Source organism: Schistocerca nitens, chromosome 4, assembly GCF_023898315.1.
Source record: "Schistocerca nitens isolate TAMUIC-IGC-003100 chromosome 4, iqSchNite1.1, whole genome shotgun sequence".
NCBI lineage: Eukaryota > Metazoa > Arthropoda > Insecta > Orthoptera > Acrididae > Schistocerca > Schistocerca nitens.
In genome coordinates, this window is record NC_064617.1 from 734,674,172 (window position 1) to 734,701,178 (window position 27,007).

The following is a 27,007-nucleotide window of genomic DNA, read 5'->3' on the forward strand; positions in this document are numbered from 1 at the left end:
CTGTTCCTCCATGAGAGCCATAGCGCCATAGACAACGGCGCTCAGGTTGATACCGTGTTCCTTGACTTCAGGAAGACATTTGACACCGTCCCGCACTGTGTTTAGTGAAAAAAATCAGAGATTACCGAACATCGGAGCTGATTTGCGACTGAACTCAAAACTTCCTTGTAGATAGAACTCAACACATCGCTCTTAACGGAACAAAATCGATAGATGCAAAGGTAATTTCTGAAGTACCCCAAGAAATGCGCTAGGACCGTTACTGTTTACAATATATTTAAATGGTCTATCAGAAAGCGTCCGACGCCCTTTAAGTCTGTTCGCAGATGATGCGGTTGTCTATAACAAAGTAGCAACGCCAGAAGGAAGTAACTGTTTGCAGAATGATCTCCAGAGAATGATGAATGGTGTAGGCTCTGGCAGTTGACCCTGAACGTAAATAAATGTAACATATTGCGCATGCTTAGGAGAAAGAAAATCCACTACTGGACAGCTACACTGTTGATGGAAACCGATGGAAACAGTATCTACCGTAAAATATCTAGGAGTAACTATCCCGAGAGACCTTAGGTAGAATGACCACTTAGCTGGCCGGTGTGACCGAGCGGCTCTAGGCGCTTCAGTCTGGAACCGCGCGAACGCTACGGTCGCAGGTTCGAATCCTGCCTCGGACGTGGATGTGTGTGATGTCCTTAGGTTAGTTAGATTTAAGTAGTTCTAAGTTCTAGCGGACTGATGACCTCAGATGTTAGGTCCCATAGTGCTCAGAGCCATTTGAACCATTTGGAATGACCACTTAAAGCAGTGGGAAAAGCGGATGTCAGACTCACATTCATAGAAAAATCTTAAGGAAATGCAACTCATCCACGAAGGAAGTGACTTATAATGCTCCTGTTCGACCGATTCTTGAGTATTGTTCATCTATCTGGGGTCCTTACCAGGTAAGACTGACAGAAGAGGTATAACAAATCCAATGAAGAGCGGCACGTTTCGTCACGGTATCATTTAGCCGGAGCGAGAGCGTTACGGAGATGCTGAAAAATTCCAGTAGCAGGCGATACAAAAGGGATGTTGTACATCACGGAGAGATTTACTATTGAAATTTCGAAAGAACACTTTCCGTGAAGAATCGGACAACGTATTACTGCCCCCGACATACGTTGTGCATAATGGCTGCGAGGAGAAAGTTCGAGCAATTAGAGCCATTACAGAGGCTTACCAGCAGTCATTCTTCCCAAGCGCAATTCGCGACTGGAACAGGGTTGGAGAGCTCAGTTATTAGCACAAAAAGTACTCTCCGCCACACACAATCAGGTGGTTTGCGGAATATGATGCAGATGTAGATGTAAATATCGGTAGACGTATCTGTCCTAGCTATTTCACATCACTTTTCTATTTTTTTCGATTTATCCTCAATACATATTCTGTACGCGCTAAGCTGTTCATTCCAGCAGCGGGTCCTGTAATGTTATTAGTGAATCTTGTCACTGACATTCCTTCATCGTGAATTTTTATCCCACTATTTAACCTTCCTTTTACTTCCCTCATGGCTTCTTCGACGTCTAGACTGACCAGTAGGGACGAAAGACTAGATCCCTGTCTTAGACCTTTTTAATCTTTCCCTGTAACTTACTCCCATTTTCCTTACAATTGCTTGAACCATTTGACATTGTCACACACTTTTTCTACATCAACAAATCCAACGAGCATGTCTTGATTTATCTTCAGTCTTGTTACCATTATCAAGCGCAACTTGAGAACTGCCTCTCTGGCGCCTTTATGTTTACTAAAACTAAACTGATCGTCATCTAATAGGTCCTCAATTTTCTTTTACATTCTGGTGCAATTTATTATTGTCAGCAATTTGAATCCGTAAGCTGTTAAATTGATTGTACGATAATTCAACGCACTAGTAGGCTCTTGGCAGTCCCCTCCCGGAGATCCGAACGGGGGACTAATTCGGCATCTTTTGACAGTGATACTTTTCAAATAAAGGCCACATATCCTGTAGATACACATCATGTGCATTTAATACAGTGGTTTCCATTGTCTTCTGCTGTTGACCACTGCTGATTTTTCGAGCTTTTAGAGGCAGTTCCCCACCCCAAGAAAGTATCTTCAACGTCTGTCAGCTTTTCCGCCCTTTTTGACAAGGCCGTTGGCAGCACTAGAGGTGGCTTCTTATGCTGGAAGTCTTCGGCCGCCATGCTGGTAATTTTGATTGAAAATGTAAGCAGTGGCTGTGTTCTAACTCTGGACCCATGACTTTGTAATGACTAGTCGAAGACGCCACACCTACACCATGGGTTCACAGTTCTGCGTAGCTATACATCAGTAAATATTACAGAGCACATTATTGACTCCCCTCTAGCTGTCCACTAGTTCACGCTTCGCAGCAACAGTTAAGTACTCAGAAGTACATGCTACACAGCACATTAATGACTCCTGTGTGTCTATACACCAGTAGCCGACACACAGCAGAATTTTTACTTCTGGTTGGCTACACACCAGCGCACGTTACTCAGCATATTAGAGAGCTCTGGGTACCTACGCTGCAGTGAGCGTTGCAGTGGAGTTTAGATACTTTTGGATAGGTACGCATCAGTATATGGTACACAGTACATTAGTGACTGCTGTGTAACTGCACATCAATGTAAGTTACACAGCAAATTAGTGACTTCTGAGTAGCTACACACCACTATACATTACACAGCACAATAGTGACTTCTGGGTAACTGCACGACTATAGAAACTGAGTCCCGTCGGCTCCTGACGTCTTGTTTTGAGCTCTACACATAATCAGCAGCGGAATTCCTCCTCAGTTGTTGTCAAAGATGTTTAGTAACTAGTTCGTTAGACTTATGATTCCTTAGTACTAGGAGAGAGATGATTAGACTTAGTGGTTTCCTAACTGTTACCCTGCACAGCAAAATCACTGACTGTGTACACTCGGAAGTGTAACACCTGAGAAATCTCTGTAATGGAATGTTGAAACGTATGTGATCACAGAATTAAATGATACACTCAAGTCTCCCCATGGTCTCTGACAGGGAAACCGTCCATATTGTTAGATTGTTTACCGTACTAAGTCTAAGTACAAATGACAATAAACCAGTTCGACGAAGCAACCATAGAGGTACTTTGTGAATACTAGAAAAGGAGATTTATCACGTTTACGATGATATGACGAATTGTGCGTCTATTAAGTAGGAAGGATTAAGCACACCCGAGGATCGCAACTACTTGACGAAACTGGTTACATGAAATATTTCAATGAATGCACATCATATCTTCACTTGATAAGTAAGCCTGAATTATTAAACATGGTTACCATGAGCATAAATCAGAATATTTATTTCAACGTTCTCTGTGATCATGTGTTGCGCTTTGGCCTACGTCTTCATGATGAGTATACTGTGGGCAGTCCAATCTCCCACGATGACAAGAGCCTCGTTTACTTAGTGCATGCATACGTTGCTGGTGAGACGAACACTCAAGCATCCTGTCGTGCCTCGAACGGCCGTCTGAAACGCGTAGAAAATCTCTGCGATTGTTCGTAACCGCGGCTGAAATGCAGGGGCTAATTATAAATGCCTCCAGCTCTCTTCCTTACGGAATAAAGAGCATTATTAAGAATAGAGATGACGTTTGTCTTTATTAGCGTCTCCTGCGGGAGACTAATTACACCGATAAAAAGTATCCGGGCACCTACTAGTGGACATTAATGTGTGATGTGTTCACCGTTCGCCTTTATACAAGCTTCAACTCTGTTCGGGATACTTTCAATGTGGCGTCTGAGCGTCTCTGGAAGAACGGCAGCCCATTCTTCTGCAAGAACCTAGTGGTGGGGAAGGCCGTGATCTGGGGCGTAGTAGAAGTTCTAACTCAACCCGAAGGTTTTCCATTGGTTTCAAGTGTGAGCTCTGGACAGGTCAGTCTATTTCAGGAGTGTTATTGTCCACAAAGCATTGCGTCACAGATACTGCTTTATGACAGGGTGCATTGCCCTACTGATTCAAACAGTCATCGTCTCCGAACTGTTCGTCTGCTGTAAGCAATACACAACGCTGTAAAATCTGTTCATATAATGCAGAACTTAATGTCTCCATAAGTGCAATAAGGAGAGCACAGGCTAATCACCAATAAAGATCCCCGTACCGCAACACCACCTCCTTCGTACTTCCCTGTTGGCACTACACAAGCTGTCAGATTGCGTACCTTACGTATTCACCAAAACCAATCCCTAACATTGGACTACCACATGATACAGCGTAATTTATCACTCCAAATTCCTCATTTCCAGTCACCCACTGTCCAATGGTGTCAATCTTTACGACACCTCAAGCGTCGATTATCATTGATACAGAAACGTGTGGCTTACGAGAAGCTGTTAGATTATTGCATCCCATTCTTTTCAACTCCTTATGCAGTTGTGGTAGCTGGAGTCCTGGAACCATTTTGAAACTCGCAAGTGACCCTTCAGCAGATTTCGTGCGATTTTTTGCAGCCACTCTCTGCAATGCTCGCCGATCCATGTCCATCAGTATATGAGGTCTGTCTGGTCTTCGTTTGATTGTCATTGTTCCTCCACGGGTCCACTTCACAACCACATTAGCAAAATTCGACTTGGGCAGCTTTAGAAGAATTGAAACGTCACTGAGGGATTCGTTAGCACACGTCTCCTGACATCTGGTGGTCTATTCCGCATTACATGAGTGTCCGGATAACTTACATCCGAGAATGTAATTGTACGGCATGCTTATAAAATGCACGCATAACTGCCACAACACTATAGTGGTGACGGCATGTCTGGCAGCCTGTTACAACAGCCTGAGGCACCACTGAATGTAGCACGCCATATCAACTACACTACATCCAGCACCATATCAACCATAAACGTCTCTTTAGGGAGTTTCAAGAAACTCTACAGGTCAGTGAGCGTCGATATGGGGAATCGAATATGCAACTCTCCTTTAAACAGAAACAGTTTTCACTCGTCGCTGGCTGACAGGTTCACCTGCACATGTTCGGTACACGGTCTACATCTACATCTACATCCATATTCCGCAAGCCACTTGACGGTGTGTGGCGGAGGGTTCGTCAAGATGTGCGACATGCACGTTAGGTGCTTTGTGAATTCTCACGCAGACGGCGTGCCGTGATGTTCCCAAGGAACGCTTCCGGTTCTATTTGATTCAGTACAGCAGCGTTTAGAGTCTCCGACTCCAGCGTGCTTGGCCTTCACGCAACTCTGAATTCTCAATGTCAGGCGTAGTACACGTCAAGTTGCGGGTTTTGCCGACGTCAAGCTTCTGCGCTATTTCAGTGGAAAAATAGGGGAGAAAGATTTCGCCCCTGACAGTTTCAATTGTATCACTTATCACTCGATATTGTTCTCTTTTGGTTGTTGTAGTAATTTTGTATTACAAGTCTTTCCCTTCTACTTACATCTTTTCTGAGAATTTCAACATTCTGCAATATTTTACATTCTCTGTTCAGAAATTTTCGTCTGTGTGTTGGTTCAGAGGGACTGAAACTGCGGGAGATTTCTGTGTTAAAGGCAGGAACCCTCCAACACTGCCTCTGAAGTGTTTATACGGGCCATTTTACAATTAAACTTATTTTGTTAGTAGATGACATGGACTACCGCGGTTGTTAGATAGTTCGTCTCACTAATATATCGTTGCTATCAAAACTACGGAACCGGTGATGACAAGCAACAATAACATGATTAAAAGATATCACGTTAACGTTTTGCAGTAGTTTCACAAAATAATTTTACAATTTTTACAGTTGCAGCACATGATACGTTATCATACTTACTGTTAATACTTGTTCCAATAAAAGCAATAATCTAAACACTGCCCAGCCAGCTACAGAGTAAAGTACTGCATTAACAACGCAACCAAAGAATTGACAGGACAGTTGGTATGGAGTAATTCAAAAAATACTTGTTAATGTATTCAACCCTTTTCACATGCCGCTAATCGAAAAATGCACTCTAATTATTTATCTCTGTACTCCTTCCTCATCTACTAATAATGAAATACTTATTTTTTTCGTAACAAGAAAGACGTCGAGCAAACGTAGTTAAAAATTTGTCTAATTGTAAAATTAGTATTCGTTTCTATGTACTTACATTTTTATCATCAGGTTTGCTTTCGAGACCATATTACTAACATAGGACGTTACCTCATGCAACCAACGGATTGCTAAATAGTGAACTCGCATATTCGTTCTGTACAGTAACGGGATTGTGTGTGTGCATAACGCTGAGAGTAAAGTAAGGCTACTACGTCGTGTTCTCCTAAGTAGAAAGCAATTCCGCAACAGCATTATGTCATCCTATTTCTCCTTTTTCGTAACAACGTATTTCTCTGTTGTGCAATCTCCACAAACCAGCAAACCGCAAATAAAAAGCGAAATTTGAAACGAAACATCCCTGCAGTCTGTTCGTCGTGTTACCGTTCGCAATATGAAGTCACTCGCTGGTTATACTAACGTTTCAGTGCTTGGTTCTGTGTACCAATTACATTTGCAGTAACTTTCAGTATTTAGACGCTACAGACGCCGTGAAAGACTGGATAATTAATACTTAGCACAGGTTCAGTTACAGTAGAAGAACTATAGTGTGTAATATTAAGGCAAATACATCTCAGGTAACAAAAAAGCTCGCAGGTTTAGCAAACTGTGCAAATACAGAGTACACTGATTTGCATTTTTAAGCAGTTTACGTCCAAAAATCTACTATCTACATATCTATTGGCTCTCAAGATGTCTCTGCAGAATGATACTCAACGAAGGGAACAAAAATATACTCTACACCACAGCGGAACACCAGAATACCGATGTCACCAACGATTTAAGAATTCTGTACGTTCTCGTCTTCTGTTAGAAGGGATAACAAGTGATCAAAGGTCTTAAAACCCCCAATAATAACACCCCGTCTCCATTCAGACTGCGCACGCTATAAAGTAAGGGCAGTCACAATCTAACAATATGGACGGTTTCCCTGTCAGTACTGAATATTTATGAATGAAAGGAAAGCAAATAAATTGAATAGGTCAGTGAAGAGCAATGAACTAGTCACGGCGCAAACTTATAGCACATGGTGAGTCATAGCATTAATTCTGATTAGAACTGTGAAAGTGGCGAATTGGCTCGTTCAGTCTACGTGCGAGTGTGTGTGTGTGTGTGTGTGTGTGTGTGTGTGTGTGTGTGTGTGTGTGTGTGTGTCCGTCACTGGTTATGCAATGCAAGAGGCCAGCCAGCTGTTAAGAAACACGAAAGATCATAAAAAAATCTCAAGAAGTAGGTTACGCGAGCTGGAAAGCTGAACGAGCAGGCGGCGAGAGGAAAGTGAAAAAAGGCAGCAAGGCTGTAAAGGTTGTCCACAGTTCGTTTACCCCGGTAAAAGTTGCCACCGCGGCGCGGGAACTGGTGTGGACAGCTTTGGACACGGCCCTGCTTCGATTTCGTTATTCACACGTGTGAAGTGCACACATCGTTCCTCTGTCTTTCTGGGCGAAAATGACAGTCACTGATTCACCTTGCTCTTAAAAGAGCGTGATAGTCCCTCTACGAAAGTACACACTTCCTGAAAAAAAAACAGTTTGTAATAGTTTCAGAAACAATATAATCATCACGTCAAAGAACCACGAATAACGAATAGCAAAGACTTCTAATTTACGCCGGTGAAGAAATTAGTTATTCCTGGCACTCTATTCAACATTATGTCGACATACACACATGTAAAACGTAAGACAACAGTCAAATGCTGCCAGGTATCTACACTTACACTTTACAGTTAGTCTTTCGGTAGCTCCATTCAGATAGCATTACTTGTTCTCTTATACTGTCGGGTGCGCAACTAATCATGGCTGAATACCTGTAGCGATTCCGGACCAAATACTTTATTCTCCTGCTCTGGGACTTCAAAATTTCTCATAATTTTTGTAACGTGTTGTTACTTCATTTCGTTTCTCGGCGATCAAGTCAATTACAACATACTTTTGTTGAAACACATGTTCAAAACTTTATTTCGCGCATGCGGTGATTTACAATCTACGTTACTTTTTTCGGTTAAACAATAGACCATCACAAACCAACCCAATCATCATACGTCCATAAACAATGGTTATCTATATTCACGTAGTGTCTTATAAACGCTGGCCGTTGTGGCCGAGCGGTTCTAGGCGCTACAATCTGGAACCGCGCGACCGCTACGGTCGCAGGTTCGAATCCTTCCTCGGGCATGGATGTGTGTGATGTCCTTAGGTTAGTTAGGTTTAAGTAGTTCTAAGTTCTAGAGGACTGATGACCTCAGAAGTTAAGTCCCATAGTGCTCACAGCCATTTTTTTTTTCTTTTTGTCTGATAAACGCTGCACAAATATTGTCAGATCTTGATAAGAATTTCAAAGGGGCTCAGTGATTGGCATTTTGATTCAATGTTCAAAATTCAAAGTCAAGCACTTCACAAACTGAAAAACCGTAGTATCTTGTATCGATAGTGTCGATGGGTCACAGATGTAATCGGACAACTCATCCGAATATGTGGGTGTAACAATTCGTAGTGATGTGAAATGAAAAGTTCACGTAGGCTGAGTCGTAGATAAATCAGCTGGCAGACTTAGATTTATTGGTAGAATACCAGAGAAATGCAATCAGTCTACATGGGCGATAAGCTCGAGGGTGACGTCCCAGGACGCCACGCTTTTGCACCAGTATAGAGAAAGGCTGTAGCTACCTTTGAGCCAAACTAATACGTCGCAATGGGAGGCAATTACAGGGTTTCGAAAAAGTTGTCCTTTAATTGTGTTGTGCAATGTAGTTATAAAGTAGATTAGGGAGTCAGGCGCAGCGACCTGGTGAAGTAGCCTGTGGGGCATCGCTTCAGCTGGAAGGCCGCGTCCAAGGCGAGGAGGCGGCAGGCAGGCCCCACGTGCGCCGTGGGAGATGCGGCCCCCGGACTACAAACGGTCGCATCAGCGCCCTAATGGGCGCTCTCGCCATACGTCATACAGCTTTCCCCGGGCTTTTGCATTGCTGATAGACGCAGACACATACTGGAGAGCTGAAGAGTTTTTCTCTTCAAAGCGCACAGTGAAAGAGCGAGAGTTCCTGTTGTCTTCTTTCTTCCTATTTCTCAATAATGGTAATGACATGTTTCTGTCCTTCACCAGATCATTGCAACTTATTTTTCAAAATCATTAGAAATTCACTGCAGAAGTTCGTCTATTCCGCTGCCATCATAGTATATAGCACATAGGAATCATGACAGTAAGATAAAGAAATGAGAGCACTACAGAGTAATGTACAGTGGCTGCCGGAGCATATATGTAGATGTGGATGCAAATGTGGTGGTCTGAAAGACTTTGTTATTTGCAAACAATACTGTTATACAATATAGAACTGAGAACAACTTGCAATGAAAACATGAATTACTCATGACGTATGCCAATTACGAGCTAAATATCTCAGAGGAAAAATTTCAAAATTATGAACAACGGGGAAAAATTTCCAAGAACCAACGAGATTTCACACAACGTTGTAGTTGTTTTCCATCGAAAGACTTGTTTGACACAGCAAAGAATTGCAAACGACATCTTGCTCAAACAACGACAACACATGGAATGCGAGGAAAGTTGGCCATCTAAAGCAGTAGAAGAAATCCGTATAGAAGTCTTTCCTCAGCTACCGGAATATGCGTGCCTGGCGTGATAAAAATCTACACAACTCGCTCTTCTCAGACCATTTTTACTACCACTCTGTTTTGGTGGTGTACGTTATCTGGTTTTCGTTGGAAATGTAGTGTCGCAGTTGTTAGAAAACTATGGTTTCAGCAAACATCTATATTACTTTCAGTAAATAGCTGAACAAGAGATACGACAGATACTGTCACCGTTGTAGTGAAAGGGGAATCTCTGCGTAATCGTGGGATCTCTCACTAATTTTCTATGATCCTACATCGAGACACTGATGTATAAAAAGTCAGCTGTAACTGAAGAATGCTTTTTAGGGTCCTTTAAAAAATAGCTACCCTCATTGTACGACACGAACCTCTGAGAAACTACCGCATTGTGAACCGTTTCAATAAAACTAAACCGTTTCCTTAAGAGGAAAGTTTTCTGTGAAGAAACAATTAAACATTCATTTCCGGTCATTAGTTCCCTATCTCGAAGTACCCTGTTTAGGATTCTTCAATATCTGTAGAACGTTGAGTATAATGGTTTGCCACGCCCCATATACCACACATGCTTCGAGACGACTTACATATATGCACATACGAGTTAAGACTCCAAACCAAAAGAGACAAAGAACAACCATAGTTATCTGTACAATGTTAAAAGAGTTTATATAGAATAACGCTCGCGTTAAATATCTCTCCTACCGTTAACCCAGCACGTAGCAGAAACAATTATGGAAATAAAAGAAAGGTTCGGAAGTGAGATTAAAAGAAAGGGTGAGAGGATGTCAGTGATAATATAGGCTGATAACATTGATATCATAAGTGAAAGTGAGACTGAATCACATCACCTGCAGAATGGAACACCCACTCTGACGAATACATAATATGGACAGAGAGTAAACGAGAAAAAGACGAAAGTTATAAGAATTAACAGAAATGAAATAAGTCATAAACTTGACGTAAAACCAGTGGACCATTTAGTTAACGAGGTAAGGAACCTACCTTAGAAGCGAAACAACGCATGACGAACGAAGCAGGGACGACGAAAACCGACTATAATAGAGGGCATTCCTTGCTAAAAGAAACCTACTAGTATCAATCACAGTCTTTAAACCGAAGCAGAAATTTCTGAAAATGTATATCTGGGGCAGAACGGTATGTACAAGTGAGTCATGGAATTAGAAAAAACAGGAAAAACAACGAATCTAAGGTTTATAATTTATATAAAAAACAGCTACCAGCCACATGTATGGTTTAAAAAGGTTTATTATCTTCAGACCATGACCGGTTTCGGATTTTTCTTCACAAATCCATCTTCAGATGGCAGTTACAAGCATTCTTAGTCGGACCTAGTTTTGTTTGTGTTATTCGTTTGCTGCACTGGGAAAGAAAAGAAATATTTTTGTTGTCATATCGGTAATGGTATTTTAACGAAAGATTTACTTCTTTTACAAAATCTAATAGCTCTAAACATTAGAAAGTAGTGTTACAGAAGGATGTCGATCACTAACTGATAACTAAAAAAAGTCCTTTGCTTTATCAGCGAGGAAAAAATGTGCAGAAGATACTGACTAGGAAAATGGGCAGAACAGTACGATATGTATTTAGGTACCAGGCAATAATTTCCATGTTACTAGAGGGAACCACAGCTCATAGATACTGTAGGGGCAGACATAAAATGGCTCTCAGCACTATGGGACTTAACTGCTGAGGTCATCAGTCCACTAGAACTTAGAACTAATTAAACCAAACTAACTTAAGCACATCACACACATCCATGCCCGAGGCAGGATTCGAACCTGCGACCGTAGCGGTCACGCGGTTCCAGACTGTGGCGCCTAGAACCTCTCGGCCACTCCGGTTGGCGGGCAGACAGAGATTGAAATTCACATAACAAATAATCGTGGACTTCCGGTGTAAGTGATACTCTGACGTGAGTATGTTGGCACCCAAGAAGACTGATGCTACAAATTTCCCAGGTTGCAGAAGGAACGTATTGTACTACACAGCCCTATCTTCGTAATTGTCTCGTGCCCTTTACAACAGTGCGATTGCTACAAGGACATGTTTCCTTCCAGGAGGTGACTGCACATCGGACGCACTAACCCTTGCACACAAGGTGAGCATTTGCATTCAGGTAACGCGTGGTGGGTGTCCCGTAAGCCTGCTCAACAAGCGGACGACACGAAACAGCCTCGAGCTGAGCGCGGGCTCCCGTGACCCCCGACGTATTTGGACAGCGGCGCGTGATGAGACTCTTGACGGTCCCCTAGTAGCTGCAGCTGGCAGCTCACCCAATGAGGCATATCCATAGTCGGCGTCTCGGGGCTCTCTTATGACACTGCTCGGTCACCTTCTAGTGGACACGACAATCAGCTGATCGGCACTGCTGCGAAGTGAGGACGTAGTCAGTTCGTACAGAGAGCTACACGAATTCCTTTAGAGCTACTGTACAACGATTCAGGTGTCTTACAGCTGATTCAATACCAAGCCAACGGTGTGATATTCTGTTGGGAGCCAAGACATGCCTGAGTATGGGAAACATGATGCCGCCGACTGAGCAAGCAAACAAGCTTATAGTGTAGGTGCCGTGATTACGTGCACCGCCACGTCACTTCATTTTTGAACGAAAGAATCATGTGTCGATGAGAAGACGCGTGATTGTAGATGATGTACAACAAACTGCGGACATTGAAATCGACCACGCAGGGATGGCGAATCTCATGCTAGCCACAACATGGAAAGAAGTAGTGCATGGGACACTGACAATTGACACAGTTTCCAAGATGAGAAGTTTGTGGAATACCGTAATCGTTACAATACATTTAAACTATATTTTCTTTGTATTCTCACATAATATCGTCACAAAATACATCAGTGGATGTCTTAGTACTGTTATTTCCTCTCGATTTATTGTTATGCAGACGTTCAGCTGAATATGTGGCTATGAAACCGGTAGTGATCTAAAAATAAAGAACTAAATGAGCCGAACCGCAATTGGACCCAACTTGGAGATTATCAAGGTGGTTTTAGAAAAGGACGTTCTTGTGCTGAACACTCAAATTAAGCTATCGAATAAACAGTACGTAGTTACACTTGTTGACGTCAAGAAAGCATCCGATTCAGCTGACAGACATACTCTTATGAGAATTTTGCAGGAAATGGGCCTGGACCAGAAAACCCACAGCCTTATCCAAAATACCCTGAGTAACACTAGATCACGAACGATTAGCCGAGCGGTCTAAGGCGCTGCAGTCATGGACTGTGCGGCTGGTCCACGCGGAGGTTCGAGTCCTCACTCGGGCATGGGTGTGTGTGTTTGTCCTTAGGATGATTTAGGTTAAGTAGTGTGTAAGCTTAGGGACTGATGACCTTAGCAGTCAAGTCCCATAAGATTCCACACACATTTGAACATTTTTTTTATTTGATTGATCAGGGTAGATGGCTGCCATGCGGAGGACCCTGATTCGATTCCCGGCAGTGCCAACGATTTTTCGGATGGGAGGACTGGTACGGGTGCACTAAGCCTCGTGATACCGAGTGGCCAAGTAGTAGCGGCTGCGCAGTATAGAACGTGTGCATAACGGCCGGGAGAGCGGTGTGACCCTCCTTGCCCAAAGCATAGGATGACACGACGGCCGGTAGACATCTTTTGGACCTTCACGGTCTGGCGAGAAGCTCGCTATTACTCTCAGCTTGTACTGACACTGTTGGTAGCTGTAGCACGTGTCGCTGTCGCCTCCCACACCACCAGAGAGGCCCCACGTGACGCTAGTTGGCCACACACACGCACGTACGCACACGCACTCACACATTATGCACACACGTCCCTCGCATTGCTCAACGCCGCTACGGCGGGCGGCGGCCGCCCGGCGCTTGTTGAGTCACCGCGCCAGCCGCTACACCCTTGCGCGCAAAACGTCGCCAGGCGATTATTTCTGCCAGGCGGGCGAGCCGCCGTGTCATGTCTCAGCTACAGCCGGCCGCCTGTTCCTTCCCGCTGACTGCCCAGAATGCACGGTAACAGTTACGTGCAGCTTTCTAACTAGCGTGTCCCCTCAAGTGCCGTAACTCCTGCAAGAACAGTATTCTGGAGTCCACGGTTACGCCACATCACTTTGGATTGTCACGCAAACAGAACTGAATGAGCTTAAACACCGCTGTACGAAGCAGGGCCACGTATTACCACGGCTCTAATGAAGCTGAGCTGCGTGATGCAGCTGTTTAGACACTAGACTCTCACTACCTTAGGGAAAGGTTCCGATCACAGGCAAGCCATTCTATGCCATTGTGGCGAACAGCAGTCTAGTTCTCGACGTGGTCGCAGCTCACTTCTATCGCCATACTTCTCCAATTGAGCCTGCATGTCGCCATCGACGATACACTGAACCTCAATCTTTCTTCTGATTCGTGTTTCTAATTGTGAACTTCTCCGCCCCTGTACTAGCTTTCTGTAATTTGGATGAGAATTGACTGTGCGGCTGGTCCCGCCGGAGGTTCGAGTCCTCCCTCGGGCATGGGTGTGTGTGTTTGTCCTTAGACTAGTTTAGGCTAAGTAGTGTGTAAGCTTAGGAACTGATGACCTTAGCAGTTAAGTCCCATAAGATTTCACACACATTATAACATCATTAGGATGAGAATTATCAAGGCCTACAAAGGACAGCATTTCAAACAGTCCGCGCTGACCACTGGGTCAAGTACAGTTAGAGAAAAATTAAGGTTGTAGACGGTCAACTCTAAGTATCCATTGCGCACTATAGGAGCCCCGGAAGCTATTCGGTCGGCTTCTCTTTCGATGTTTCCTTTAAGGCGCAGGCTTTGCCCAACATGAGTGACCTGAGTGACCTGTTACCGCACAGGGGCCGCAGATGGTAGTATGGACTTCAGTCAACAAAGAAGGTGCCGCAGGAAACAGACGTCGTGCGAAACAGGTCAGTGACCATCCAAGCTACATCGAGTGAGTTAGTGTCGGTTCCTGTCAACAGTATAATGTATGGGATGGTTATAATTAATGTGCACCTACTCGCCAGAGGTCCAGTACAGTCTGTAATAATGACTTGGCAATGATACTTGGTAGATGTTTTAATACGTTAATGCGGAACCGATTTACGAAAGAAGAAATTAGTTCCAATTTTTCCACCATGTAAAACTCTGGAGCTACCAATGAGAGAAAGACATATAAAAATTGTCCATATAAATGCATTACGAGCGGGATGTCGGCTGAACAGAGGAAATAAGAGATATTTTTATTATTAATCGCCACTTACACATTTCTTCAATATGACACCGGAGACGTAAAGATGCCAGATTTGCACCTGGTGGCGAAAATTGGAACTAATTTTTTTCCAGAGTAAATCAGTTCCGCATTAACGCATTACCAAGTTTCTCTGCCATATCACGGTAATTACAACCCACAATGGCCCTCTGTGAGTAGCTGTATTTTACTTATAACTACACAGTACATCTAAGTATTGTAATGTGTTTTATTTATTTCTTCCCGCGAGGGGAAATGAAAGGAGTGCACGCAGCACGTACGAACTACAGTATCACTGACAAAGAGAACATTTTTTCCCAAAATAAGTCTATGAGCATCAAATATAAGGGAAACTGTCGACAGCATTGTATGGAAATGAAACATGGAAAATGACAGAATTAAAGTGTTTGAATTTTGATGTTCCAGAAGAATCAAGTGGACTGAGAAGGAAAAGGAATCGACGAGGAGACGAATAAGTGCAAACTACGAACTAGAAGAAGGGATGGGGCTATAAGGCCTGTGTTAATACATCAGGGAATAACTTCCATGGAAGCAGAGGCATCCGTAGAGAGCAAAATTTTCGGGGGAAGACGATGACTGGAATACATATGACTGGTAATTGAGACTTTGAACGCAAGAGCTTTACTGAGATATTCCAACAGAACAACGGAGCAGACCGCATCAAAATACACACATCAAAAAAATGTTTTGCATCACTTCGGTTCCGAGAGCTCCGGAACCTGTACAGAAAATTGGAATAGAGATCAACATAAACATCATTTCCGCCTTTTTTTATTGCTCATGAAAACCACACATTGCATGTTGTGCCATCATACAGCGAGGCCGTCAGGGGTGGTGGTCCAGACTGCTGTACACACCGGTACCTCTAATACCCAGTAGCAGGTCCTCTTTCATTGATGCGTGCCTGTAGTCGTAGTGGCGTACTATCCACCAGTTCATCAAGGCACTGTTGGTCTAGATTGTCACACACCTCAACCGGGATTCGGCGCAGATCCCTAAGAGTGGATGGTGGGTCACGTCAAGTCTATCCTAGGCATGTTGGATAGGGCTCATGTCTGAAAAACATGCTGACCACTCTAGTCGAGCGATGTCGTTATCCTGAAGGAAGTCATTCACAAGATGTGCACGACGGGGGCGCGAATTTTCGTCCATGAAGACGAATGCCTCGCCAATATGATGCCGATATGGTTGCTGTATCGGTCGGAGGATGGCATTCGTGTATCGTACAGCCGTTACGGCGCCATCCATGACCACCAGCGGCGTACGTCGGCCCCACATAATGCCATCCCAAAACATAAGGTAACCTAAACCTTGCTGCACTCGCTGGACAGTGTGCCTAAGGCGTTCAGCCTGACCGGGTTGATTCCAAACACGTCTCCGACGATTGTCTGGTTGAAGGCATATGCGACACTCATCGGCGAAGCGAACGTGATGCCAATCCTGAGCGGTCCATTCGACATGTTGTTGGGCCCATCTATACCGTTGTACATGGTGTCGTGGTTGCAAAGATCGACCTCGGTGTGGACGTCGGGAGTGAAGTTGCGCATCATGCAGCCTATCGCGCACAGTTTGACTCTTAACACGACGTCCTGTCGCTGCACGAAAAGCACTATTCAATATGGTGGCGTTGCTGTCAGGATGCCACCGAGCCATAATCCATAGGTAGCGGTTATGTAGTTCAGTAGTAGCCCTTGGACGGCTTGAGCGAGGCATGTTATTGACAGTTCCTATATCTCAGTATTTCCTCCATGTTCGAACAACATCGCTTTGGTTCACTCAGAGATGTCCGGACACTTCCCTTGTTGAGAGCCCTTCATGGCACAAAATAACAATGCGGACGCGATCGAATTGCAGTATTGACCGTCCAGGCATGATTGAACTAGAGAGAACACGAGCCATGTATCTCTTTCCTGGTAGAATGACTGGAACTGATCGGCTATCGGACTTCTTCCGTGCCGGCCGAAGTGGCCGTGCGGTTCAAGGCGCTGCAGTCTGGAACCGCAAGACCGCTACGGTCGCAGGTTCGAATCCTGCCTCGGGCATGGATGTTTGTGATGTCCTTAGGTTAGTTAGGTTTAACTAGTTCTAAGTTCTAGGGGACTAATGACCTCAGCAGTTGAGTCCCATAGTGCTCAGAGCCATTTGAACCATTTGAACTTCTTCCGTCTAATAGGCGCTGCTCATGCATCTTTGGGCTGTTTAATGACATCTCTGAAGAGTCAAAGGGACTGCGTCTGTGATACAATATCCACAGTCACCGTCTACAATCGGGAACTCTGGGAGCTTGGGTGATGCAAAACTTCCTTTGATGTGTGTAGTAGGATGATGTTGTTGTTGTGGTCTTCAGTCTAAAGACTGGTCTGATGCAACCCTGCGAGCATGTCTACCCTCTGCAGGCCTCTTCATCTCTGCGTAACTACCACAACATTCAGTAACTAATAGGAAAGGTTGCATAAAAAAGAAAACTTCGGCAAAATTTGTACTTCTTTGTTATGTTTCGGTGGTGTCCTAGAATCATTATAAATTAGAGCTGGCACACCTGCCTCACGAAAGGGATGCTGCGAAACAAGTTTGCACCACCGAGGAGCTGCAGAGTGTAATTAGATTTCTGTTAGTTGAAGGGTTTAAACCAATCGAAATTCACCGTCGGATGACAGTGCAAGATGCTGAAAATTGTTTCAGTCGAACACAGGTGTGCGAGTGGGCAGATACGTACAAACTGGGTGAAACAAAGGTTGAAAATTGGTCAGATGGGCTCTCTCTACACAGTCACGAAGAACAACGTTGCGAGAGTTGACGAGTTGATACGAGGGAAACAGGCGTGTTACGGTGGGAGATATTGCAGCTATGACGAACATTAGTACCGAATCAGGTCATCATATTGTTCATAACGTACTGATTTTCAAGAAAGTGTGTGTGATGCGAGCTACAAAAGAGTTGACATCAGAAATGAAAGAATGGAAGGACAGACCATGGACGACCTGATGTTCGAGTGATTGCCACTTCCTCCATACCTCACCCCCCCCCCCCCTTCACAGGATTTGGCACCTTCAGAACATCACATTTTCAACCCACTGAAAGGAGCTCTTAGTGGCTGAATATTGGTAGGAACTCCGGGCAGCAGTCATAACTGGCTACGGACATGCCCCCCAAAGATTTTTTCACATGGAGTTGAGACGCTTGTCCAGCTCAAGGGGGAATACGTTGACATATAATTGAATAGGACTGGGGAGAAGAGAAGTTTGTGGCACAACTTGACTAGAAGAAGGGATCGGTTGGTAGGACACATCCTGAGGCATCAAGGGATCACAAATTTAGCATTGGAGGGCAGCGTGGAGGGTAAAAATCGTGGAGGGATACCAGGAGATGAATACACTAAGCAGATTCAGAAGGATGTAGGTTGCAGTAGGTACTGGGAGATGAAGGAGCTGGCACAGGATAGATTACCATGGAGAGCTACATCAAACCAGTCTCAGGACTGAAGACCACAACAACAACAATAAATGTTGTATACCACTTCCTAATAGATACCTTTAAAAGAATTTTTTACATTTTCTTATTGAATAACCCTTCTACATCCATTTGAAACTACTTAGTGTTGTCGATCCTTGGTCTCCCTCTACAATCTTTACCCCACTAACTTACTTCCAATACCAAGCAGACGATTAAGCTGACAATTTCTTAATTCCTGAGAATGTGGCTTATCAACTGATCCCTTCTACTAGTCGAGTTGCGCAACAAATTTCTGTTCTCCTCAGTTGGATTCACTACCTCTTTATTACTTATCCGATCTAACCATATAATATTTTAGCAGTTTTGGCTCCCTTTTTATCTGAAATATTTGTCGTCTATGTTTCTCCGTTGACATCCTCCTGAACAGTCCCCGCCAGAAGATCCCTCTATGGGATTGTTTTGCATACGAAATATTTTAGCCAACAGAGGATTTTGTAGTACCAGCATAGTAAGAACATGTTGCCGCTGGAATCACTGAAAAACTTGCTGCCCTTCTTCTGGAACAATAAGTTAGTCACAACACTCAACAGAAACCCCTCTAACGAGGTAGCACTGACCTTGACGAGCTGCTGCTTGGCGGCCAGGATGGCGGGCTCGTCCCGTGCGAGCGCCTCCGTCTCGTCCTCGGGGACGGGCGCCGACAGAACGACGGCCGCTGAGCTCAGCGCGAGGGCCGCCACCAGCAGCCGAGTCCACGTCCTCATCCTGTCTGCAACACGCACAGCGCGACACTGCTCAATGCACCACCGAAGCTGAATAACCTAGTCCTGTCTCTAATTTGGCTGCATTTATTTCTATCTAATTAAAACTACACTACAGAAAAAATCGCAACACCTAAAGGTGAATAACAGAGAGTATTGAAATTTCTAGAATACATTTTGTCTAGGCGGCATTAATATTGCAATATCACATATTAAACTAAGCGGGAGCTCTCCCATCGCAAATGTGAAATCCTTATACATTAAGAATCGGTGTAAATGCCAGAATGTTGAACACAAGCATGCAAGCGTGCATGCATTGTGTTATGCAGGTGCCGGATGTCATTATGTGGGATGGAGCTCCATGCTCGTTGCACTTCTTCGGTCAGTACAGCAACAGCTAATGCTGGCTGTGAACGACGCCGGAGTTCTCGTCAGATGACGTCCCATATGTGCTCGATTGGAGACAGATCTGCTGATCGAGCAGGACCAGGCAACATGTCAACTCTCTGTAGTGCATGGGCTACAACAACGGTATTTGGGCGAGCGTTATCCCGTTGGAAAACACCCCCTACCGAGCGAGATGGCGCAGTGGTTAGCACACAGGACTCGCATTCGGGAGGACGACGGTTCAATCCCGTCTCCGGCCATCCTGATTTAGGTTTTCCGTGATTTTCCTAAATCGTTTCAGGCAAATGCCGGGATGGTTCCTTTGAAAGGGCACGGCCGGTTTCCTTCCCCATCCCTCCCTAACCTGAGCTTGCGCTCCGTCTCTAATGACCTCGTTGTCGACGGGACGTTAAACACCACTAACCTAACCTAACCTAACCGAAAACACCCCCTAGAACGCTATTCATAAATGGCAGCACAACAGGTCGGATCACCCCATTAGCCTACAAATTTACAATGAGGGTTCATGGGATAACCACGAAAGTACTCCTTCAATTGTACGAAAACGCACCCCAGACCGTACCTTCACATGCAGGTCCAATGTGTCTAGCCCACAGACGGGTCGTTTGCAGGTCCTCGATTGGCCTCCTTTTAAACAACAGACGGCCATCACTGACACAGAGGCAGAACCAGCTTTCATCAGAAAACACAACAGACCTCCACCCACCGCTCCAACGAGCTCTCGCTTGACACCACTGCAGTCGCAAATAATGGTGGTTTGGGGCCAGTGGAATGCACACTACAGGATGTCTGCCTCGGAGCTGTCCTTGAGGTAACGATTTGTAACAGTTCGTTGTGTCCTGTGGTGCCAACTGCGGCTCAAATTGCAGCGGCAGATGCAGTACTTCAGGCTAGAACCGTGCACCGAACACGATAGTCTTGCCTCTCGGTAGTGTCACGTGGTTATCCGGGTCTCGTTCGTTTTGTGACTGTATGCTCCCGTTAACACCGCTGCCAGCTGCCCTATTACATGGTCTCGTTCAAATTCGGTGAGGTGTTGATAACAGCCTCTCTGTCACCTTAAAGGCATTCATGCCTAACATCAACTCACCTCGATCACTCTCAAAGGCAACATAGTTCACGGCAGTTGCAGCGTGTATTTAAAACGAACCTGATTTGCATCCTCATAGGGGCGCCATCCTTACGCGTCTGGCAAGTAATCTTAATATATATATATATATATTATCTTTGAGATATATAAAGACGCCTAACAGCTTTCGCTTATGTTTCATAACTCCTTCTTTATTGCAACTTTTGCCGGCAGTGTATGTTCCTGAGCGGCATTCGAAACTTTAAGTTAGTCTTTCGCATTCTGTGTTTTACAAGCTTAACTATCCTATCCCCCCCCCCCCCCCCCGCCGTCCCCCCCTCCACACACACGAATCAACTTAAGCAGTTAGACCTACCTCGATAATTTAGTTGATAAGAGCATCAAGTGCGAAATCATGCCTCAGCGCATGGATGTGTGTGATGTCCTTAGGTTAGTTACGTTTAAGTAGTTCTAAGTCAAGGGGACTGATGACCTCATATGTTAAGTCCTATAGTACTCAGAGTCATTTGAACGATTTGAGCCAAATTCATGTAGCAGTCTGACACAGTTTGAATCTGCCAAGAAGATTTCAAATAAATCACACTCCTTTGCAGAATGAAAGATTCATCCCAGTGTTAACGAAATCTTGCAGCGTTCGTAGAGTTATAGGATTTCTCTCCATTGGGTATCGGTCTCTTCACTTAATATTGATTGTGTTATAGGTTAGTCCACTTTCTAATTTTAGTGACTTGAGTTGGTATTTGGTGCTTTTATATTTTTTACAGACAGATTTTGTGGGATTTGCGAAGTCTTGGGCTTTTGTCTCTTCCAGACAAGCTGTCAGTTTGTAAATTTTTGATGACTCAAAGAGTTACTTTACGAGGATCATTCAATAAGTAAAGCCACACTTTTTTTTCTGAAAGCAGATTACTTTTAGTCAGGATTTCAGTACATAGTATTATTCCCCACACTTTTGGCTACAAAACCCTATTTTTCAATATAATCTCTGTACAACGCGAAGGCCTTTACACCAACTTACTAGGATGGCCTGCACGGCCGCTTGGTACCATTCCACTGGTCGATGTCGGAGCCAACATCTTTCTGCGTAAATGAACTCCGCATCATCAACTTACTGTTTCCCACAGAATGCGGAGTTCGTCCTTCACTGGGCCAAACAGATGGCAGTCGGATGGTGCGAGATACGGGTTGTAGGTATACACACCTTTAAGTAGTCCAACTGATGGACGAATGTGTCAGCACTACCAACAGTGACTTGCCATAGAGCAGCGAGGTGTTTGATTGTGACCTGTCGATGGTGACAGACGCCCTGCCCAGCGGGCCAGGATGAGTGCTTCTGTGCACAGCCAGGTCTCCGTAGATTTTCTGCAAGTGCCTGTTAATGTCTGCGATGATCCTGATTTCCACCAAAAGAAACAATAATAGCTTTTTGCTTGGAACGCACCCTCGTTACAGACACCGTTATGAAGGCTACTTGAATCGCTGCCACCTGCAGGAACTTCTGGAAACTACACGGGCCGAAGGGCGAATATTCCACGATGTCCCACAATAAATTCCGCATTTTTTCAACCGAAATTGGCAAAGAAAAAAAAGTGTAGCATTACTTATTGAGCATTCCTCGTATTTTGTGAAATCGCATACGTGCCTTCGTAACAAATGTAATAGTCATATTAAAATTCAAAATCTTCATCTGTTTCCACAATGTGGTTGCTTGGAGTGGGTACACAGCTGTATAAACCTTTTTGAGAAGACTAAGATCCATCGAACGCCAAACTTTTTTTAGGTTTTTCAGGAACTTATTTTTCCATAATAATAGCTGTAAAATGAATAACTTTGTTGTATCAGCAATGGAAGGTGAAAGAAATACCTATAATTCATTCCTCTTTTTCAACATCTTCTTCTCTTACGACGTCAGGATATTGTTGTTGGGAAATCGAATAAAAAAAGAGTAAATTGTCAGATGAGTTGCAGCTGCAGTTTCCGGTTATTCATGCCAATCGTGTAATCGAACAAAAATTGGCCTTTCCGCTTGTTATGTATAATTAGTAACAATTATCAACGTCTAGTGTCAACTGCCAGGTCCTACATCAAACTTTTGTCTCTTTCAGGTACTCATGTATTTCACTACCAATCGATGAACATGTTACATTAACACGTTAGCCACTGCATGCCTCGCTATTTGATGCAAAGTTTTGTATGTTAGCATCTCTCTTTCCAACTTCACAAACTGCTATGCCCGCCAGATAGAAAGAGTGACGCAGCTGCCAATTTGTGAACTAAAAGGTTTAATCATGTTTAAATGTTGAAGATATGTGTCACAGATTGAATAGTGTTGACGGTGTTAAATTTGCATGTAATCTCAAGATTTCGACGATAGCGGATTCCGCCGAAATTCAGGCTACACAAAAATCTACCTTGACTAGAAATCCGTTAACATCCATCCAAAAACGTCGCCGTGAAAATACCATTCTCACATTTAAATGTTTTGCGTCACATTCCAAACGTTTACGAAATGTTATTTTTGTCTTTATAGGCAACTTATCTAATTGTTTGTGATTTAAGTTACGTTATGATTTACCCAAGTCACAACTATCTTTACGATAGTAACAGCTACGTAGCTTCTTATATGTGCAATTTTCACTGTTCATTGAGTGTATGACTGAGGTCTCTGCAGGTGTATCAGACAAGGAATAAAGAAGGCAAGCGTGGCAAGAATGTCGTAGTTTGCGGTCTCAGCGCAAAACTTCCGGGATGAGTTGAGCCACCTGACGTAACGAAAGCCCGGTGCTGCAGCTGCAGAGGTCATCGTCGAAAGCGATCCTCAGATTTGGGAGAGCGACTACCGGCTCCTGTGTTGCGCAACCGATTACCGGCATCTCGATCGGCAGACAACTTTTCCTAAGTGGGCAGGTCTCGCATCTTTCCGGACCCTTTCACCCCACAGTACTTTCTGCTGAAAAGAGAAGTTGTTGCATAGGCAACTGACAGACGCCTTCTCAAGATTCCTGTGTCAACATTTCATTTCCTCACATATCATTAGCCAGACTGGTGATGTAAAATATCAGTCATACACAAGACGTCACATGTTGATAAGGGTCGGGATTCGCTTTTGGTGAAAACGGGGACCTAATCCTTACCCATCTAACGATACGTTTTCGAAGATTTCCTGAATTACGCTGCCGAATACCTGACAATTGCTTTGACAACTGCCTTCTTTGGCCATTGATGTCATATATGTCCGTAATTTTAGTGTCGCTGTTAGAGCCCCTTTTACGAGAATGAGCGCCTGAGAATGAGACTGCGACGTTGAAAATGGTCGTAAAATAATTAAATGTGAATAAATAAAATAAAAACAATGAAGAGTAGATGTGGAACTTATATTTCCAAAAGATAAAGACATTTGTCAATTACGGGGCGGAGAACAAAACTCTGCTTCTAGATTAATGGAGAAGATCATGAAAAATCTGCCATAAACACAAAATTCATCAACTCAACGAGTATGAAAATTTTGTTAACACCTATGTTAGAAGGGAAATCAAAAATTTCATGGGCATGAAATAACACAATATTTTCTCGGAATGTCATACATTGAGTGAAAGGAGCCTAGTGCATGGTGGATCTAAAAATTCAGTAAGGTCGTAAAAAAACAATTCGTTCTTGGAGGTTAATGTACAGAGTGGTGACGTAATTGGTTTGATGGCCTGAAAGGCTACGACGATTGCTATGCAGACAGAATGTTTATTGAGCGATGTGCAGAAATGTCTTCGTTTCAAAGAACGCGTTATTTACTGTTGCAGTTAGTCGCTTGGTGACATTAGCATGTTTGCTTTATTCGCCGTAAAACCGTGGATTTACTGTGCATTTAGAATTAGACTTTCCAACGCCAGGATTGCTAAACAAGTGGCACCCAGAGCACACATATTTTACGAGTAGTTTTCGTAGGTATTTCATCTTAGTTTGATGCAACGCTGTGACCACAAATATTACTGTCTCTTTGTGTGAGAAACTGTATTCTCGAAATCTTCCAGGTACTCAAAATATTTACATCCCCTATAGCTGATGTCACTGGTGTTAGTAGAGCGTGAAACGACTCATTGTTCAAGAGCCATTCTGTGGATAACATGCTGTGACCTAAATTCTGCAGCTCTCAGTGTTTCTACGCTTATAAATGCTAAAGAAATTTTTCTGCAAAAATCTGTAGCTCAGGTGCATATCATTAAATGTGAAAATGGGAAAAGTTCACTCGGACAGTATTGGGTAACCAAGTGCTTAGATATTCCAATAAAATAAAATAAAAATAAGCGTAGTCAGACCTGAGGATACTAAAACCTATAGATTATTCGGCACATGTTTCGACTTTGTCTGTGGATCGAGTAGATCAGGGATCACATGAAAGTTTTTTTGCTACCTTCACTTCTTTTATATGAAGAGAATCTCTAACAGGTTGCTCCTAAGTATGCTTGTGGCGTGCTTATACAGCACTGTTGAGTACTGGGAACCTGCCCATGAATACCGCCGTTCCGTCCTCGAAATGGCTTATTGAAGAAATACTGTGTCTTGAGCCAAACAATGGGTTCGTCTTTAAAGTATAACTGTCAAGTGCATATGTTACTATTCAAGACGTTGCGAACAAAGAAAGGGTGTGGAATGAATATAAGTGAAACTTGGGATTGAAGTCTGGTACCGATCATCTTAAGGGTATTATTGTGGTGCATCCATTAGTCTTTTCGCAAATATTTGGATACTAATGATGGAAAGGTACAAAATTCACTTAAAATGGTATAGTGTCAACTCATCCATTGATCTACGGAAAAAAATTATACAGATGGCAGTGGGGCATTTCTACGATTGTCACCGACTCATAACGATCTAGTGATCTCGGAACTGATTAAAATTTTGCTTAATTTGGAGTTATTTATAGAAAGAAAATTCTCAGAATGTTAGCAAGCGTCTATTTGAAGGTTAATCTACATAATGGATTCTTTACTGACCGGAGTAGTGTTTGTAGATGGTTGATGTCAGCTGGTAATCCGATTTATTCGGGTATAAGTCCATGAGGTGCTTGATACTAGTGTTTCCAAATATGTCACACAAAACTATAATAATTCGTAGTTTTATAATGAAAAACATTTCAGTTTCATGGAAACTTAGAGATTTTCTCGGTGATTTTCATTCTGACACTGTTTATATGCCATTCAGCGACCACTGTTTTACTGTTTTATGAACGTCGTCCACAAAGACGGATTCAATTCGTTGTATGGTTCTTCAGCTTTGGTTGCTTTAGTAACAATTGTTACTCGATTACTTTCTCGTTCCAGTCTCGTGTAAGTGCAGAGCGTGGCTCTAATCAGAAATTTTCAGCTAGATAGTTCGTCAGACGGTTGGTCACACCCCGCTAAGCGCCACAGTTTCTTTTACGGCGGTTGCAGGCATTCTCTCTTTCTCTACTCGCGTGAGTCATAGCGGTGGGAATCATTTCTAGCCAGTGGCATCGCTTGCAGACTCTTGCACAGCTAGTGGAAACGTTTAGCTTTCGTATCTCTTCTGTATCTACTTCGAAGGTTCGCTATATTGTTTATGTTCAGAACACACTGAAAAAATGTAAGAAATAAAGCTTGGTGGACTGTGTAATTATTTCTTTGGCATTAAATAAATACCAAGCAATAATATGTCCCCAATTTTAGCATGGATATCCCTCAAAATTAATTAATGCTCATCTGTACAATCAGTGCTGAAGTTCACAGGTAACACCTCCTCCCCACTTCCCAACCCTATCCCATTCCCTCTGCCCCTCACACACAAAGGCACACTTATCATTTGCTCTTTGCACTGAATAGGAGACAATAGCCAAGGACGTTTGTCCCACAGCTTAAGTACGATAAGCGGAATAGAGAATTTTTTTTACTTTTCCATTCTTGAAAGTGTTGCAGCGACAGAAATCCATCGTCATATAAGTAGTGATTCGTCAAAATTTGCGTTTCACCTTCAGGTGGAGAAAAATGGCGACCAGTTCGGGAGCTTGTGCCATAACACTCTCATTATCTAATTACGTGTGAAGAGTGGATGAATAGCGTTGTACAACGGATCTTGACAATGGATGTCATATTTTGGTCCAACAAATATCACGGAGAAAAAATTGTGCAAATTTATTTCCACATCAAAAATTTAGTAGCAAAACAAAAGTTACAACTTCAAACCTTCTGCATCGGTACTGTGAATATGGCTATGCTTCCGACCGGGTCAATACTGACAATATTAGAGTAATGGGGAAGGCGATCAATGAGTACACATTTGCACTGCGCAAGAAAATCCCAACACCTAACGAAAACCTATG

General features: G+C 43.5%; 1 protein-coding gene across 1 annotated transcript in view; it reads right to left on the reverse strand.

Moving 5' to 3' along the window:
• LOC126251748 (keratin, type I cytoskeletal 9-like) overlaps positions 1–27,007 on the reverse strand; it is a 125,345-nt gene that overhangs the window by 78,685 nt on the left and 19,653 nt on the right. Inside the window, exon 2 of the mRNA XM_049952358.1 lies at positions 19,035–19,186. Within this exon, the coding sequence (XP_049808315.1) occupies positions 19,035–19,181 (147 nt within the window). The 5' untranslated portion in view covers positions 19,182–19,186. The remainder of the gene's footprint in view (positions 1–19,034; positions 19,187–27,007) is intronic.